Here is a 20507-nt window from a genome sequence, read left to right on the forward strand (position 1 = left end):
CAACAGACCACACGTACAGTGTTTAGAAATAAACAATAATTATATTTAAATAATAATCTCAAATACCTATTTATATGATATATAAAAACCGGATAATTGACTATTAAAAACATAAGAACAAATAAATCACCAGGCTGGCCTCGAGATTCTTCGTGAAGGCCAAAACATATGAACAAATCCACCTTTAACAACTCCAATAAAATCCACACCCAGGTCAAAGGATAAAGTTTCTCGTCAATGTGTGAACGCTACTTTGCCTACTTTGCCATTCCAAACATATTTTCAAAAGCTTCAGGCCGACCAAACACACAGTAGATAAATCAAAAGCTTGCTACAATGCTTCTTATACATCAAACAATAAAATAAAATAACGGGTTACCTGAATATCCAAGCCACATTTGTTAGCATGCTGACAATACAATAAAACAACATAACATGATGGTGCCCAATAGTCAAAATGCATAACATAGCACAATAATACACCACAGCTACAAGATTACAAGCATGCGACATCTCGAAGAATCAGACTGTAACTGCAAAATTCTGATGCTTCTCTTCTGAAATGTGATAAAAGGACAATTAAGGACTGTGCAGTTTCTTACATGCTTATGAAAGAAGCAAGTAACGGGCTATCTTACAATGGAGTAATCGTAAGCAAAGAAGGCCATACAAATCTTCCAATTTCACCAAAATAAAATTGATATGCCCATCACAGAGCACCCAATGGCTACCCAGGGGCTAAGGCGTTCACCTGAGGATGAAATGCTGAATCATTATTATGTGATCTGAAGCATATTGATTGATACATACTAAAAATAGCATGCAAGAAAATATATACAAATAAATTCAATTATGTCTCCTCAAAACAAAAATGGCATTGTCCAAAACCAAGCCCAAGAAAATTTGAAATCCCCTAAAACATAATAATCTAAACTGCTGCCTCAGTCCAGCAACAGAATTCACAACAAATTTCATATACAGGAGCATAAAGCAGTAAATCGCTCAAGAATGATACCAAGAGTTTCACTAATGAACTCATAATCAACAAGCCTGACTTCTGAATATGCTGCATCATAATGCTAAGTATAAGATAATAATTTCTACTAGTACGGTAGTACCAGTTCTTCATCAACTTTTTTCTAGAATTGTGATTTCTACATGTTGTGTGACTAATTTTTTTCAATCTTCACATGCATCTTCACTTCTAGCTCTAGGCACACAGGACAGGGAGAAATTAGGCCCAGTTTTGCAGAGCTCCCCCTGCTCCAGATTCTTTGTGGAAGCTGATTGCCTGATTCTCCGCGAGAAGTGATTCTCTGACTGAAATGATTATCTATGATTTTCTAGGATAAACTTATGCATACAATGATTCTGTGCATGAAGTGAATCAAAAGAAGCTACTTTTTTCAGGTGCCTCCTAGATCGTTTCAGATTTCGGAGAATCACTCCGCAGAATCAGCAAAGAATCACTTGTCAGTAAAGAACTGTTTGGCAGAGCTTCTCCTGCATTCAGACCAGAAGTTGCTCTGGGAGCTCTGCCAAACTGGCCCTTAATTCAGTGTCTCTTTGTTAAAAAAATCCCCAATAAGTGATGATCATTGCCACCAGTTCACCACTAGGAATGGACAATTTAATAGGATTTTTTTGGCTGAAACTGTTGCCTTGAAGATCAAATGGACATATGTTTGCAAATCCTGGATTTTCTGTCAATATGACAAATGTGGCCTAGTAATAAATGTTTCTTAGTTGACAATATCTTTTGTGCTGCAGCCCTGTGGGGGATTTGTTAACTAAGGAACAGTATCTGTTTTCAGGGAACTTTGTGAGAAGTGTGAGTCCCTCCTGTTAATGATATCAGCCATGCTTCAAGGCTGGAGTATTCTGTCCAATCAAGAAAAGACCAGAGTTCATTTTCATGTTGGAAATGCTCAAAGTGCTGGCCATCAGGCCTCAAGGATTGACTGTCTAGGCCAAGTTGATGGTGAACAACAAGTACCTGTACAAGACAGCACTGGATTGGATGAAGAAGGAATTACCAGCAGAGATCTCAAATCTTCTGGTGGACTACTCACCTTATGGCATTGCTGAAAAGGGGAAGTGGAGGAGTTTTTTTACAGTTTGGTGATGAGTGGAGGGTGTAGTGTATTTTAGTTTGCAATTACACTGTTTGAGCTGGTGTGCTGCTGTCGGGTGTTTCCTTGTAATGGTGATGATACCTGAATGCTTTAACTGTTGGTCCTTATGATAATGGAATGGCCAGGGCTTTTTCCCTGAAACTTATATGTTTGCAAGTCCAGATCAACTTATAACAACATCCAATTTGGAGCTGAAACCTGGAGGGCTAATGCAACAGTGTAACAGTGTAGTCCTTAGAAAACATACTGAAAGGCACACGGAGGGCTAATGCATCAGTTGCAAAATGCACATGCTAATGAAGCACTGGATACAACTGTATGTAAATGAAATGATAAATGATAAGATATTGAGCAAAATAGGTAGAGGTTACCTATCCTAGCAGCCTTCCAAAAGAAACCACGGAACCTGCAAATTGAGGTAAGATGATGAGCTAAATGTATGTCTTATAGAGTACAAAGTATAATTTAAGCTCAAACCGTGAAGTTTTGAATGTGGGAAACTATGTTTGAAAACTAAAGACACACACAGTAGGTGGATGTTAATGTTTAATCTAAGTATCACATTAGAAGGTCAGTGATGAACTCCCCACATGACTACATAAAATAATTAGCATATTTCCTCATTGCAATTGCCTTTGCTAGTTTGTTTTAACTTGTTTCCTACACCTGGCCACAATAAGGTTGCCCCTTAATTCTGAAATGGCGGGCACCTTAGAAGTTAGAAGAGCAGCATCACAAACTAAGTAGAAATGGATTAGGCAATCAGGAACAAGATCCATTTACCCCCATGCAAATTATAAGATCTCGAATTCTCAATGCAAAAGCCATTTCAGTGACATTATTTAATTAGGTAAATTACGGCATAATACAATTATAATGCTTTCAAGAATTGCTAAGAATCTAGTACCTAAACTGTAATGAAGTGTCATGTGGGTGTGCCTCTTGCTTTAGTTAGAACAGACAACAGAGACTATCTAAGTTTCTGCTGATGTGTTTGCAATCAAGCGTATGTATAGTTGATTGGCAACAAAGTTTTTTTCTAGCTTTGCCTGCAAGATTACAACTGAGTCATAGATCAATTATCAATGATTACACAGTACAACTTGATAGAGATTCATGGTAATTTCATAGTGGCAAAATTAATCATTTAAAAATCTGGATTTAGGGACAGTCTCCTAACACACAATGACTTGATTTTTGTCTTCCTTCCCAAAAGCTGTCTACTTAAAGATCACTGTTTCTGAGATTTTAGGGTCTACCATAAATAATGTAGTGCTCCAATCCTCTTTAATTCACTCACGCACAAAGCAACTGGCCTGTTTTCTTAAAGATAAATACTCTTTTTATGAGCAATTCTGATATAAACGAATTGCTAATAAATACTAGCAGTACCAAAAGTAGGGTTTGCTCTTATTATGAGATCTGGAAAAGGATATCAATCGGAAGGAAAAATTGTTTATTGTTTGGCAAATTCTAACATATTACGGACATCTAGAGTATAGACAAGGACAGTTGCTATGGAAATTTTTGAGCGATTCTGATATTTGCCAGTACCAGAAAAGAGGTTCGCAAAATTGCTTCAAACCCATATTTCATAGACTTGGATGGACCAATAATTCATAAATGCAGTGGCAATTATAAACAGGAGACAACGTTCTGAATGACAAAATACCAATTATTTCGAAATTTTTAGAACTTCAACTAATAGGAGTAGGACTGTAGGATCCGAAAAGCCAAATAGGCGAAACACACAGCGTCGCTAAACTAGAGAACAAACTGAAAAAAAAAGGGCATTAGCCGCGCATCACACAGGTGACAGGTTGCACATTATTATTCCCACATCCCGACATCAGGCCATACCCTTAGACAGTACACCGCAATAATATTCGCTGAGGCTTCTATATAAAATAAAAAAAAAGTCGAGTATGAAGGCGCACCCTGTCCGGCGGATGAGGAGGGAGGGGAAGTGCATCTTGAGGTACGTGCAAGTGCAGATCAGCAGCAGCACCACCGTCACAAACGAGTGGAAGTTGAAGAGCGCAGACTGTATCAGCCGAGAACGACGGCATCGGGCAAAAACAAAAGTGAGATCAGGACCGAGAAATCCAAGCACGAGTAGGGCTCAGATCGAGCCGTGGTGGAGTTACCATGAAGCACGAGGAGGAGGCCGCGGACGCGGAGGAGGACGGAGGCCGAGAAGGGAGGCGGGAAAGAGGGCGGCGACCGAACGGGGGGACGGACGACGCGGTTGCGGCGGATCGGCGGAGGCACGGAAAGGACGGAAGCCGAGCGCCGATTTGCGGATTGTTTTCTCCTCTTGCGTGCGTGTTATTTTTTCCAGTTGGTGATCTAGTGCTAGATCGAAGATCGAACGGTCTGAATGTTAGCAACCCAGCGTCGTCTGCTTCAACGTCGTGTCCTGAACTGGTGATGACGAGCACGAGCCCAGAAGGAGTAGCAGAGTGGTGAGGCCCAACACGAGGTATCCAAGTGCTAAATTGGTGTATTTCTTTCAATATTGTTATATTGAGATCTTCTTAAAGATCTAAATACCCCCAAAAAAACAACATATTCAACTCCAACGGCACCTTATTTTGTCCCAAAACTAGTCAAATGCTACGTTCTGTTGGATCAGGGATTCATTTGATCGTTCCATTGATTTTTCACCGGAAACTCGACTAGCTAGCTAGCTAGCACAGATCGAGACGATGGTTCTCTGTCACTGACGATGGTTTAACGTATTTGTTTGCTGGGAAGAACTTGTTTGGAGCCGGAAAAGAGACGACCTCGAGCACAGTCAAATGGGCGATGTCGCTGCTGCTGAACAATCCAGGGACACTCGAGAAGGCACAGTCGAATGAGCGATGTCGAATGCCACCGACGAGGCGAAGGCGGCGGTGGCCGAGTCGTCCGAGTTGCTGGCGGCCATCTGCGCGGGTCTTGCTGCACTGCGCGCGGTGAGATGGTGCTTGGCAACTCGACGAATATTTACGCCAAGAAGTTGTGGCTTTGGGACGCTGGAATAAATTAGGAGCATACATTGGAAACTGTTGGACATGGGTTTTTTTCTTTTTTTTCTCTCCTAAAATGACGTTTTAGGAATACTGTTTGGAGGCCGTTGGAGATGCTGTGAATGGTTCGGTCTAATGGTTGGATAGGTATAGCCCATGAGTATGTTATAGCTATATAAATAGAATACACACCTTGTCTGTAATAAGTGATCCGGCATTTAAGAGTTGGAGACGGAGTTGTTGTCGGTCATCTCTTGTCGCCCAAGTTAGATCGTAACATTTGATATTTGGAGCTGGAAAATCTTTAAAGTCCGCTTAAGCGCCACGCACAAGAAAATCTCTTGTCGCCCAAATAATAGAAAGCAGAAAAGCATCATCATTAAAGCAATGGGATTCATATTACTGCCACGCACAAGAAAATCTATGTACAAAACATACTCTTAATTGTTGATTTCAAGTCCGCTTAAGGCGAGGCCATATTATCCGTTCATGGAGACATGGGCAGTTGACCCAATATTGTTCGGCCTTGTTCAAGCAATACCTTGATTCAACCCAATAAAATACCAATAGTAAAATAAATCTTTATCCCACGCTCTATTGTTTCTAGCTGATTAGGACTGTCTCCGCTTAGCTCCACGAGCCTTCGTCGTCGGCACAATCGCCAACTCCGTGTGTGGTGTGCCTCAACGGCCCAGTCAAATCCACACGTCTCCATCCAGGCTTAGCTTCGCACTTCGTCGTGTGCCCTCGTTTCACCCATCACCTAGCTCCACCTGTCCAGCGCGACTCTATCCGGCCTAGCTCTGCGATTCACCCCTTGACCCCTATTCCGCTAATCGTGCAGCACTGGTTCCTATTGTATTGCAACCCCTGTCACCATTCGCTCATCCCTATTCTTAGAACGACGAGGAGCTCAAAGCAAATCAACACAGCAGCATCCGCCTAGATCCACGCAACAAGATGACCAATGATTAGTTAAATGATTTGATGATGCGCTATATCAAAAGAGAAATCTTAAAAGGACTTGATGTTCAGAAAATTAAAAAGACATCTCAAAGTAAGAAAAATATATAAATGCAGTTGTCTAGGTTTTCTAGAACTAGACTAAACTATAGGTATATTCTTATATCGTTTTTACTTCAACTAGGTCAGTGCCCGTGCGTTGCAATGGAAACATATAACATCACGATAACTTATAAATAAATGAGTGTTATACTGTTATGAGATGGAGGATGACATCTTTGAGCTGTCTGAGATGACGTCGAAGCAAAACTTGGGTTGCGGTCGAGCGCGTCCGTTTGCGAGGCACGCGAGGTGGAGGGCGGTGGGTGGGGGTCTCGGTGAGAGGACAATCTCCAGTGGACGGTGATGGAGTGGTGGTGCGCGGTCGAGAAGGTGTATGTGGGAGCCAGCGGAGGGACAACGCAACGGGCGATAGAGCAACGTCGGGGTCTGTGTCCGGTGGAGCTTCGCGCTACGACGGTGGGAGGGAGGAGAGGCAGGCCGCCGAGGACGGTCTCGCCTGTGGATTCGCGCGAGTGAGACTGGGAGAGGAAGAGGTTGTCTCGGTCGGAGGCATCAACATCGTGCCTTGATAGCAGCGGAGGCGGGAGTGGAGGGGGGGCATCGCGGGAGGCAGGAGCGGGAGCATGGCCTCTTCCCTATAGTTGTACGCCCTTCCACATATAATAGTAGTAGGGACTACTAGATTATCATTTTTTAAATCAAAGGGATGGGCACCTGATATATTGATTTGATCACATGTTCCAGTTATTATAGTTTAGTATGTCATTTGTATAGTTCACATGATTAGCAAATTGAACAAAACTATCATTAGGACTGAAAATAGTCAGTAACGTTATCTTTTACACAAGATGATTTCTGGTCGGTCAGAAACTTACCATATTTTCAATTTAGCTATTCAGTGACAGGCCAATATGGTACTAACATAAATTATAAAATTATAGTTTTAAATACAGTAATGATCAAAAGTAATGATCAAAAACAGACAAATAAAATCACTTTTATGGAAACGATTCCTAGTAAACGGGTTTATCACAATGGCTAATGGCCAACTTAAAATTAGAAAGTGGAATAGATAACACATAAGCTTTTTAATTAAAAAACACATAAAAGAGCCACTAAATAAACTTGCAGGTACAAATGTAAAGAAAGGGGCCATAGCACACTAAAAAAGGTATTAGAAAAATACTAAACTATTTGGGAACATATCTGGTGCAAACCAACTGTTGGGGACTTGTTCTCAAATGATATGAGTTAAGAACAAGGCAACACAAAATATTAAATGTTAATATCCTTCGTCCTTCGAAGCATTATTTTCCTTAGGATATAACGATCTTTGGACGAAGGTTATGAAGGATATACCTTCATAAATATGACATGTATAAACAAAGGATGAAGCTTATAAAACACAGGAAAACAACATAAATAATGATATATATAAACATTTATTATTGAACAATCATGAATACATGAAAACAAAATTACATTTGTACCTTGAGTGCGACAGAAGGCAAGGGCAAAAGTAAGATGCGAAAAAACGTGAACAGTACAGGGGTACTGTTCATCTATTTATAGGCACAGGACGCAGTCTGTGAGAAATTACATTCATGCCCTTTACAAATGGTTACAATCATAACACAGGTAGTTATGGGCCGATTGGTCATTTCATCTTTAAGTCGGTGCATCTGGAGATACGCTACGAAGCTCCCTGATTGGTAGCTTCGGCATTGTGCTTTTGGCCTTCCGAAGGTGTTTCTTCTCACAGGACCTTCGGCCACGAAGCATACCCCCAACAGTAGCCCCTTCACGGTGCCAGATCGTTTTTCGTAACGAGCTCGACCCGTGAAATATTCTTTTAGGCTTCGGAATGCCGAAGGTCCGAAAAACACCTTCCCTGAGCTCGTTGTCGAGAAATAATTTAAATATTCCTAGCGTGAGGTGGTCCCACCATAGAACGGGTACGCACGATCTGGTGATTCTCCTTCTCGTGGCCTGCGGTCCACTGTTCAGTGAACGCAAGCGACTGTTCGGCGGGTGTAGGTAGCTTGATGATTCACCTACCCACCTGCGGCACTATATAAACAAACGGGCAGGTGTGAAGTTACCACAGCATTCATTACTATCGTACTGTTGTGCTGTTGAAAAATTTGATCATAGCCGAAGCTTATTCTTTGTATTCTCAGTTAAATCATCGTCTTGTTTTTAGCTTCGTCAAAAGAGAGAGCTTCGGCAAAATCAAAAAGTAATCAACTTCATCAAAACCGCAAGAGATTCAGCATCAAATGGCCAGGGTGCGCTCAACTGCTAGAGTCACACGCGATGGGGAAGAGGCCGAAGCTGCCGAGACCGCCCCGATTTCTGAAGTGATGAGACAATCAGGCTTGGTTGTGCCAGAGGGTGTTGTTTACGAAGGTGCACCTACTACCGAAACCGAGCAGGCTGATATTGAAGAAGGTGAGGCTGATGAAGAAGAGATAGATTACTCTGTCATGCCATCTAAACCCAGCCACGTGGAATTTGGAAAATCTACTGTCTCTGAGGCCGATATGTCCATGATGACAAAGCTTGGCTACTTTGGGGAAGCTGAGAAGAAGCTAGTTCGTTTCAGTGGGGACGAAACTATTCCGAAGCCAGAAGATGATGAGGTGATAGTTTACAGAAGTTTTTTCAAAGCAGGATTAAGGTTTCCTCTGCATGGAATTATTGCGGATGTCTTGGAGAATTTCGAAATTTATCTTCATCAGCTGACCCCTAACGCTATCGTTAGGCTCAGCGTTTTTATCTGGGCTCTCCAAAGTCAAGGAGTGGAGCCGCATGCCGAAGCCTTCTATCGGGTGCACGAACTTCACTATCAGACGAAGGCCAGGGAAGATGGACTGCACGAGAATTTCGGCTGCTATAACTTTGCCTACCGCAAAGACATGAAGACACAGGTGGTTAGCTACCGTACCAAATGGCCAACTGGTTGGAAAACTGAATGGTTTTATGTTAAAATTGATGAGAAGAAGGAGGAGCTAGTTCAGAGTCCACTGGACCTAAGCTTCGGGTTGACTAGGCCCCAGTGCCGCATGACGCCAGGGTCAGCATGCCCAGATGCTGTGGGCGAATTTAGGGTTGTGTCCGAACATATCGGGACTAGGGATTTGGTTCAGGAGTACTTGGCCAATAGAGTATTCCCAACGTTAAAGGAATGGAGTATGCCGAAGCTCAAAGGAGAGAAGAAAAAGAATGAACTTGTTCGGCTGCCCTATCATTTTAAGTTCAAGAAACACTTCAAAGAACCCTGCCAAGAATGGTTGGATACAATTGAAGTTATGTGCAATGAAATCCTGGGCAATTATACGAAAAAAGAAGATCAATTGATGACTGCAGCCTTCGGCACCCGACCGAAACGAAGGTTGAATCGGGTGATGGATGCCCTGAATTTTGAATATCCTGACTATGAGCGACTGAACAAGGGCGCCGAAGGCCAAAAAAGAAAAAGAATTGTTAGCGTTCTGAGCAGACAAGCTGCTAGAATGGTGAATGAATATGAAGAAATTCTGAAGAGGAGAAAAACAAACCCTAAGCCGAAGGTAGTTGCTCCGAAGAAAAGGAAAGCAGCGGCTCCGAAGCAAAAAGCGACTAATATAGAAGAAGAGACTCCTTCAACACCTTCTACTGTCGACGTGGAAGAAATTGTAAAGGTAATGACTGAATCATTGCCTATCAAGCTAAGTCCACTGGGGCTATATCTGACGAAGCTTTTACAGAAGAAGAAGGAGCCCTCGACAGTGAAGAAGTCTGTTGGGCCGAAAAAAAGAAGGATTATTACTGTGACTGGAGCTATTGAAGAAACACCACCGCTGGCCTCGGTGTCAAAACACTAGCTGTCGATAGCGCTACAGCTGCCGAAGCTGCACCTCCCGAAGCTGCAACTGCCAAAGCTGCAACTGCCGAAGCTGCAACGACCGAAGATACAAATCTAGAGAGCACATTTTCTGATATTGATAAAATGCTTCTGGATATGGCCGTGGAAGAAGCTGCTATAGCCACCGAAGAGACCCTGGCCACAGTGCCTGGAAAAGAGAAGGAGACAGCCGAAGATACTTCGGAGGAAAAGGACTTCGATTTTCAAAACATAATTGGTCAGGAGTTATCTAAAGCTGAGAAGGAAGAGTTGAGAGATTATGCTATATCCTGTGGTTACAAACCAGGAGCGCTGCTCTTCGGTGGTATTGATGATGAAAGCTTAGGTTGCCTCCGAGACCGAACTGGAGCGAAGGTTATCAGTACTCTGTCGAAGAATATTGGTTTCCCGAAGCTTGAGGCCGATATCAGCCGCTACCGACGACAATATATCGTCGGTAGTTTATTCTATTCTAATTTCAAGGTAAAATCTTTTCTTCGGCTTTTTCATTGTTTTAACGATGAAGGTGTTTTCTGACAAAGGTTGTTTTTGCACAGAGTATGCTATTAAGTAAGGTTTTGAGGATGCAACAGGACCTTGAAGATAAAAAACATGAGGTTATAATTGAAGGTTTAGAGAGCAAAATAAAAGATCATGCATCTGCTCTTGAAAAGAAAGATTTCGAACTCCAAACAACGGAGGGCCTACTGGCAGAAGCTGAAGCTAAAATTGCAAGATTGAATAGTGAACTCCTCTCAAAGTCAGAAAGCTTCGAACAAGAAAAGCAGAAATTTGATGCGAAGTTTGAGGCTGAAGTCGAAAAGAGTTCAAATTTGCAGAAATCATTGAAAGAGCTTCAAGATAAATGTCTAGAGTTCGGCAACCGATGCATGCAGCGGCTAAAGCAGGTCTTCAACTTGTTTGGAGCCAGTTCTGAGAAATTTGATCCTTCGGTTGAAGACTTGCCAGGGACCTTCAAACACATTGAGGGCGAAGTTGATGCTCTTGACGAAGTTATAGCTGAACACGACGATTTCTGTGCCCTGCTAGCTTCTCGGGGCACAACTGTTGCCTTCATGAAGTCTGGTTGCACGCATGGGAAGATTGTTAATAGACCCAACTTTAGCTTATCACCAGCAGATTTAAATGATATCCCCAGCCTAGCTCGAAGCATAGGAAATAGATTTATAACGCAAATCTGGACGAAGGGTGGGCGAAGCTTAGCTGGTGACGAAGCTCGAAGTCACCTCAAGCCGGTAATAAAGTCATACCTGATGCTTACCTTCTCCTTGAAACTTGAGTTTACCTTATAACACTTTGTTATGTACAGGATGACAAAGCCGACGAACAATGATCCGAAGCTTGACGGATGGTGATGAAGCTGGAGACATTGCTATGGAAAAACTTTGGAGAAATTCTTGAATTATCCTTGTAAAGAATATTGTAATTTAAGAATCAGATACTACTCTGTAAATTCGTCCATACCTTGTAATATATTTTTACCTTTTCTTTTCATGTGTGAACTGCTTTGATATGGACGAAACTTGCATTTTTTTGAGCCGAAGGCGAAAAACACCTTCCCTTCTTTTCGGACACAACGAAGCATAAATCTGCTTCCGAAGCCGTATTCTTAGAGCCGAAGCAACTATCTATCTGTATGATATGATGATGATGATCATATGTATGTCTAAATGAATTTTTATGAATGCAATGTATGATGTAATGTATCGTGCCAATGAATGCCCAAACACACACATATGAAGCTTCATCCATGACCTTCATTCCCTTAGGAATGACTGAAGTCTCTTTGCCGTTTATTTTTTGGCTGCACCGCTTATTTTTCGGTGTAAGTTCTGCATCCCCTTAGGAACGTCTTTTGAACTTCTTTGCCTTCTATTTCGACGGTATTTGCATTGACTTTTCGCGCTTCGCCTTATATTTCGGCGGTATTTGGCTCTGCATTCCCTTAGAAACGACTTTTGAGTAGAAAACTTACGATGCGCTCCCTTAGGAATGACTTCTTTGTAGCTTCGTCGTGCTCTGCATCCCCTTAGGGACGACTTTCGAGCTTCTCCCTGTTTTTTCCTTTTCTCTGCACTCGATGATGCATGCTCAGATTTTACATTTACATATTTTGGGGGATTTTGCTCTCGTAGAGCTGAATAAGAAAGGAAAAATTACAGATTATAGCCCCATTAAAAACATTTCTCCCCCTTTGGAAAGGAAATAGGTGCCATAGGAAAAAATGAAAAATATTACATCAATTTATATATAATACCATCGAAGCTCATCCACATTCCAAGATCTAGGAATGTCGTTGTCGTACATGTCCTTTAATCTGTAAGAACCGGGTCTTGACGAAGATACTACCAGAAAGGGTCCTTCCCACTTCAGCTGAAGCTTGCCTACCGTGTCAGGGTTAGCCACTCTCCGAAGCACCAAATGCTCTGGTTTGATATTTTTCAACCGGACTTTTCTGTCGCGCCATTTTATTGTTTCGGCTTGATATTTATTGATATTTTCCACAGCCTAAAGTCTGGTCCCTTCTATAGTATCTTTTGCTATGTGATAATCAGCTTCGTCTTCTGCCGAAGCTGCTATTCTTATTGACCCCGCTTTAGCTTCTTCTAGAGTTATAGCTTCGTCACCGAATAATAACTTGAATGGCGTAAATCCTGTTGATCTCAATACGGTCGAATTGTGGCTCCACACCACTTTAATCAACTCATCTGGCCACTTTCCTCTAGGCTGATTAAAGATTAGCTTCATTATTCCTGTCATTATAATACCATTTGCTCTTTCGACAAGTCCATTTGACTCTGGATGTCTGACTGATGCAAAATGAATCTTTGTGCCAATTTGATCACAGAATTCCTTGAAGGCTTCGGCATCAAACTGTGTTCCGTTGTCCACAGTTATAGCCTTCGGCACGCCGAAGCGACAAACAATGTTTTGCCAGAAGAATTTTGGACTGTGACCGAAGTTATTGTGGCCAAAGGCTTCGCTTCAATCCACTTGGAAAAGTATTCTACAGCCACCACGACATATATCAAGTTGCCCTGCGCTGGTGGAAGTGGATCTAGCAGATCCAGTCCCCATCTTTGCAACGGCCAGGTTGGTTGTATCAGCTGAGTCAATGACGAAGGTTGCTTCTGATCTCTTGCATATTTTTGGCAATTTTTGCACTTTTGAATTAAATCTGCTGCGTCCGAAGCTGCCTTCGGCCAATAGAATCCTTGTCGGAAAACCTTTCCCAGAAGAGGTCTGGACCTAATATGGGATCCACATAGTCCTGCATATATCTCCTTCATCAGTTCTATACCTTCGGTTCTGGATAAGCACTTGAGAAGTGGGGAACAAACTCCATGTTTGTATAACTCCCCTTCTATTATGACATATGGTCTTGTTCTTGCCTCCATTCTTTTTTTATAAACCTCATCATCCGAGAGACAGTTACTTTGGAGGAAAGATATAATCTCAGTCCTCCAATCTTCACTATGAACAGGAGATATTGTGAGCACTGCTCTTTCAAGAAGTTCCACCGAAGGTGCTCTTATTGTCTCAAAAAATACTTCCGAAGGTAGACGAAGCCCCTGTGCCGCTGACTTGGCTAGCAGATTAGCATGCTCATTTTCTCCTCGTGGAATATTCTTAACAGAAAATCCTTCGAAAGAAGCTTCAAGCCTTCGAACTGTGTCCAGTTATTTTTCAAGCTTCGGATCTCTTGCCTTGCAACTCTTGTCAACATGACCAGAAATAACTTGAGAGTCAGTTTTAAGGACTGCCTTTCTTATCCCCATTGCCTTTAGCTTTCAAAGTCCCAAAAGTAAAGCTTCGTATTCAACAATATTATTTGTATAGCTGAAATCAAGCCTTCTTGCATAGCATGTTCTGACTTTGGAAGGTGCCACTAGGACAACAGCCGCACCTGCACCGAAGGTTCCCTAGGAACCGTCGTAGAACACTGTCCAAGCTTTGGCGTCTTTATTTGCTTCTTCTTCTTGAGCCCTTGGCGTCCAGTCAGCGATGAAGTCTGCTAACGCTTGGGACTAAATTGAAGATCTATGCACATAGTCAATACTGAATTCGTTAAGCTCCACATCCCACTTTCCAATCCTTCCAGTAGCTTCTCTGTTCCTCATAATATCCTTCAGAGGCTGTGATGAAGGAACAATTATGTGGAATGCTTGAAAATAATGCTGAAGCTTCCTGGAGGCCATTAAGACAGCATACAACACCTTCTCCAATTATGTATAATTTTTCTTTGATAAACTTAGAACTTCGGAGACAAAGTAAACTGGGGCTTGCTTTTTAATTTGTCCTTCAAGCTTCTCCTGTACAAGCGCCGCACTCACTGTAGAGTGTGAAGCTGCCACATACAATAGTAATGGAGCCCCTAGCGCAGGTGGAGTTAATGTTGTTAGATCAATCAAGTATTGCTTCAGCTCTACGAAGGCTTTTTGTTGAGTTGAGCCCCATTGAAAAACTTCAGCCGACTTTAATATTTCAAAGAATGGCAAATTTCTTTCTGCTGATCTAAATATGAATCTATTCAATGATGCCAGTCTTCCTGCCAACCGTTGGGCCCCCTTCTTTGTGCTTGGCGGCTCCATCCGAAGGATAGCTTTGATTTTGCTTGGGTTAGCTTCAATCCCCTTCGTTGAAACTAGACAGCCAAGGAACTTACCCTTCTTCACTCCAAAGACACATTTTTCTGGATTTAATTTCAGGCCAGCTTGCCTGAAATTAGCAAATGTTTCTTGCAGATCATTGATGTGATTTTCTTGCTTCGTGCTTTTTACTATGATAACATCAACGTATGTTAGCACGTTTCTGCCTATCTGAGAATGAAGGACCTTGGCTGTCATTCTGCTGAAGCTTCCTCCAGCATTCTTGAGCCCCTCAAGCATTCGAAGATAACAATAGGTGCCACTGGGAGTTATGAAGCTAGTCTTCGGCTCATCCTCCTTCTTCATCCATATTTGATGATATCCTGAGTAGCAATCCAGAAGACTCATAAGCTCTGAAGAAGTTGCTGCATCTACAAGAGAGTCTATTCTTGGTAATGGAAATTCGTCCTTTGGACAGGCCTTGTTGAGATCCGTGAAGTCAATACACATTCTCCATTTGCCATTGGCCTTCTTCACCATAACAGTATTTGCTAGCCACTCTGGATATTTTACCTCTCTGATAACACCAGCACTGAGAAGTCTGTTTACTTCATTCCGAGCACCTTCGGCTTTATCATCAGACATTTTCCGAAGCCTTTGCTTTCTTGGCCTAAAGGATGGGTCGACATTGAGTGAATGTTCAATGACGTCTCTGTTGAAACCACAGAGATCATTGGCCAACCAAGCAAAAACATCTTTGTTGTTGAATAAAAACCTTATCAAAGTTTTCTCCTGCTCTTCAGATAGCTGAGACCCCAGCACTACCTTCTGCTCTGCTATGTCTTCACATAGAAGCATGGGTTTTGGTTGATCAGCCGAAGCAGCCTTCTCTCTTCTGTACTTGTACTGTTCACAAGCTTCAGCTCCATCTATATTATGGATCACTTTTAAGTCTGTCCAGTTTCCTTCGGCTTTTCTAGCAGCTTCCTGACTCCCATGAACAGTAATGGCCCTTGTTCCGAAGGTATCTTCATGCATAGATATGCTAGATGAAGTATTGCTTCGAAAGCATTGAGTGTCCCACGACCAATGATCGCATTGTAAGGGTATTCCATATCAACAATGTCAAACACAACATGTTCAGTCCTTGTGTTGTGGACGAAGCCGAAGGTCACTAGCATTGTGATTTTACCGAGTGCTGCAATTTGCCTTCCTCCGAAGCCACAAAGAGGATGTGTAGCATCATGAATCTTGTCTTCTGGCTCTTGCATCTGTCTGAAGGCCTTGGTAAATATGATGTCCGCTGCACTACATGTATCAACCAGAACATTGTGGACCAGAAAACCCTTGATGACACAAGATATAACCATAGCATCATTATGAGGGTAATCCTTGAGCTGAAGGTCCTCCTGGGAGAAGGTAATTGGGATGTGGGACCATTTTGACTTGATGAAGGGTCCCTGCACCCCAACATGTTGTACCCTTCTCTGAGCCTCCTTCTTCTGCTTCTTGTTGGCCGGTTCTGAGCATGAACCGCCTGTTATCGGGAGCACCAGCTTCGTAGCCGAAGCAACTTCAGCTTGATTGTTGAACGAAGCCATCAGCTCGAAAAGTGGAAGTGAGTTCACCGGAGGTGGGCGCCAATGTTGGGGACTTGTTCTCAAATGCTATGAGTTAAGAACAAGGCAACACAAAATATTAAATGTTAATGTCCTTCGTCCTTCGAAGCATTATTTCCCTTAGGATATAACGATCTTTGAACGAAGGTTATGAAGGACATACCTTCATAAATATGACATGTATAAACAAAGGATGAAGCTTATAAAACACAGGAAAACAACATAAATAATGATATGACAGTATAAACATTTATTATTGAACAATCATGAATACATGAAAACAAAATTACATTTGTACCTTGAGTGCGACAAAAGGCAAGGGCAAAAGTAAGATGCGAAAAAACGTGAACAGTACAGGGGTACTGTTCATCTATTTATAGGCACAGGACGCAGCCAGTGAGAAATTACATTCATGCCCTTTACAAATGGTTACAATCATAACACAGGTAGTTATGGGCCGATTAGTCATTTCATCTTTAAGTCGGTGCATCTGGAGATACGCTACGAAGCTCCCTGATTGGTAGCTTCGGCATTGTGCTTTTGGCCTTCTGAAGGTGTTTCTTCTCACAGGACCTTCGGCCACGAAGCATACCCCCAACACCAACCTTTCTGTGCAACTGTATAAAATTCTAATTTGGGTCACATGATGTTGATCCAAGGGATGCAGGGGCGTGGATAATTTTACACTTAACCGCCCGTTGCTAGTCACATTTTTTCAAATCCCCCTCCCACTCCTCTGCACGTTCACTTGGATCAACATCATGTGGTTCAGATTAAAAGTTTGCACGGTCGCACGGAGGGGTTGGTTTGCACCAGATATGTTCCCAAACTATTTATAAGGTAGCAAGTCATTGTTGTTATTTTGAAAAATAGCACTAACCAAACAAAATGACGGTGGAATCATGCCAACTTGACAAGTGAATGATATGCTTTCTGAGAGAAACTTGATCTAGTGCCAGCACAAACTTATTATTCATCAGTAGGCAAGTATCATACTAAGTTACGCACGGGCACTCACCTAGTAATGTATTATATAAGATTTAACAAGAAAATTTAATGGCAAAATCCAAGAATGATCTTTCATAGACTATCATAGTTTAGATATTCAGATCAATAAGTATAAAATAAACATAAGCACAATTGTCTATTTAATCTAATTTTTCCCATAATACGGTCAAGGTTCTCTTGTATATTTCTATGAATGTTAAATCGATATGTGTTTCCCTCGTATGTCAACAGATCAATCAATAAGTCCTACGCAGAGTCGCACCATCCTGAAAAAAATGTTATAAGCAATTTTACTCTCGACTATAAAGTACATTTATGCTATTATTAGTCTTAGCATACTAAATTGCTCTTTTATACCACTGCCCACCACACCATAATGTGCAGAGCAAAATGAATAGTGTTAAGGCTAAAAAAGTTACCAAGTTTGTTATATTATGAAATTATGAACATATGCATCTATATATATATGAAATAATAATTTTAAGTAATTACCCTTTTGAGTCAATTGGAGCATCAGACTGAATTAAATGTCGCCATATATAAATGTTGTGTGACCATCCAGTGCGTTTAACACTATATGCATCCTTATATTTCTTTGAAATAAGAATTACTGCACACAATCTTTTAAGTGGTATATCTTTGCACCATTCTGAAGTAGGTGTGAAATTAAATACAAACACAAATTTATTTACATGATTAATCACGAAAAGTACATAGCCTATATAGTATCTCCATGACATAAGAATCTGTAAACCATTAGACATTAGCATTATATGTTTGTACCATTTAACTATATAAACAAAGGAATTCTGACTTACAAATTTGCAAAGTGTGATGTAATAATTTATTTGAGGCCAATTATTTAATGTTTCCGCCAATTCTATCACGCTAGGATCCTTATAAGACTTTGCTTCTTCATCAAAAACCACACATTTCCTAGAGAAAATATAATAATTGAATATATATATATATATAAATATAGGAAATATAAGATAAAATACCATACATGTTATAACAATATTTAAATAACAAACTTACACAGAAACACAAGTCCATATAGTGTTTTGCAATCTTTCGTTTTGCAATAAACAATATCTTTTGTTCATTATGGGCAAGAACTCAAACAACCATGTTAAAACAACCTGTAGGCATATCTTGATTCACATTTAATAATTCTTGTAGTGTCTTGACAATCAAATATATCATGTATGGTTTGAAGCTTCCGATCCATTTAGCCCTGTATAGCAACGTTATATAACAAATATTCCATTATATCTGAATAATACACATAACTTGACTATTAAATAAATAAATGAAATATGAGGAACTTACTCTAAAATTGTGCCATCTTGAATTGTTATAATATAATCACATAGAAACTCTATCATATCTGCTTTTGTCACTAGCATATCATTGGTGGAAAGACCTCTCATTAAAAAGTTATTGGCATACCTATCAAAAGAGGTTGGAGTAGGGGTGACATCATTCTCTTGTTTGTCACATATTTCTTCAAAATATAATAATATAGGATCATCTTACTAGCTAATCTGAGAGCTTCGTTTCCTCTTGTTAGGATTTGGGGAGGGTTCTAAAACCTCAACATCACTCGAGTCAGCCTTATTGTCTTCTGTACTTTTGTTTGTATTATTTTTATACAACGGACATCCCTTTCTCTTGTTCAAATCCAAGGATTGTTGTATGGGTGGAGAAGTACCCACGTAGCCATGAGATCGTCTCCCAGACTAACAATGAGATACAATTCATTGATCTATATGTGCTGGTAGTGCACATTTATTCTGACTTAGGCTTATTATAAATTGGGGCGACACATTAAAAATTAGTTTTTTGCCTTCTAAATTGATCATATTACCCCCTCTATATTTTTCTCTCTCACACCCCATCACACGACTAAATCACTAAGCACGCCGTATAGAAAGGCAGACTGAGGTGTTCTAGGAAAATACATGAGCAAGATCCGTTAAGTTGAATGTTGATGTCTACTTTGATAAAGAAAAAAAGGTCCCAAAGTTGGGGATATGTATCTAGGATGACGAAGGAGTTGGGGATCAAATGTTAGTGTACAATGATACATAAAACAAAAAAACACATGTATTATCGGTGGACTTCTAAATTATTCAATTATTTGTTGTTCAAGTGTTTATATCTTCATAACCCATTCAATTCCAGATTTGAGAAATTAGAGAACAATTTTATAGTGTAAAATCTAGAGCCCATTACCACCCTAGGTACACGGCTAGCCTCCTGTCCTTGGAGCACACATAGTGGTGCAAAGTAGTGTAGCATGAACCAACATGTGTTTTTAATTTTAGTGATTTTGTGCATGATGGAGAATATGACAACTCATACACCATTGAACGATTTAAGCCTTTTTTGGAGGAAAGGACCAAATATGAATTACAAGAAGCAATTTATGAATTACCATACTTAATCAATAAGCTGGAGCAATTTTAGTGGACATCAATAGCTATGGCACCGGCAAGCTTAAATAGATCTGCAAAGGTAACACCTAAAAACTTGTTCTTGATAGGTTGGATCAACTTCAGAGCATTCACAAGAACGGTCATGGAACAAAATGTTGAGTACGCCATCATCATGAAGTTAAAGATGAAAATAAGCTCAGAAGAGCGTTACCAGCATTGGCCCCATGCTTCAACTCGACTTCGAATCATGCCAACCTAATCGAACTTGAACAAAAATATAATATTTAAGCAACCCCGAGGCTGAACCAGCTAATGCTGGATCGTAAAGAGGAAAATAGTAAAGCAAAAGGCCCTAAATTGATTTAGCATATACAAAGAGAAATAGTGCATCTAGGGCACTAACACATTTCACGAACCTAATTCTGTTGCATAAACTGATGTGTGGTCAGCTGAGTAAACAAACGACCAACTAAATTGTACAAGTTCCTAAATTACCCAGTACAAAAGATTGCGGAGTATTAGTTCATCAATTGCACGAGACATGAGACACTTTGTAGAGATGCATAAACTCTGGGTGGCTAGATGAAACGATGAATAAACGACATCAGACAGTAGAATCACTTGTATGCTCCAACCACAGGGAGCCTCAGCATGAGCAGAAAGAACTACCATACCAGGATGGGATGGCAGGAGGCGGCCTTGAGCAGCTGCCTGACGTCCTCTCACGCCCCCCTTAGCTCGCCCGCTTCCTCCACCTCCTTCCATCCCTCA

The 20507-nt window shown here is 41.0% G+C and overlaps 1 protein-coding gene and 1 long non-coding RNA gene across 2 annotated transcripts; one reads left to right on the forward strand and one right to left on the reverse strand.

The window, feature by feature from the left end:
• Window positions 1-317: 317 nt before the first annotated feature.
• LOC100278269 (uncharacterized) lies at window positions 318-4399 on the reverse strand. The gene is made up of 5 exons (NM_001365089.1): window positions 4283-4399; window positions 4073-4179; window positions 2507-2541; window positions 639-751; window positions 318-557 (listed from the first exon to the last, which is right to left on the reverse strand). The coding sequence occupies exons 1-4, from the start codon at window positions 4283-4285 to the stop codon at window positions 684-686; spliced, it is 213 nt and encodes a 70-aa protein (NP_001352018.1). The 5' UTR covers window positions 4286-4399; the 3' UTR covers window positions 318-557; window positions 639-683.
• A 118-nt stretch (window positions 4400-4517) lies between these two features.
• On the forward strand, window positions 4518-5147 carry LOC111589343 (uncharacterized). Its single transcript, XR_002748352.2, has 2 exons — window positions 4518-4617; window positions 4893-5147. It is a non-coding gene; the product is annotated as an uncharacterized lncRNA (long non-coding RNA).
• Window positions 5148-20507: the final 15360 nt, after the last annotated feature.

This window comes from Zea mays, chromosome 5 (assembly GCF_902167145.1).
Source record: "Zea mays cultivar B73 chromosome 5, Zm-B73-REFERENCE-NAM-5.0, whole genome shotgun sequence".
Lineage (NCBI taxonomy): Eukaryota > Viridiplantae > Streptophyta > Magnoliopsida > Poales > Poaceae > Zea > Zea mays.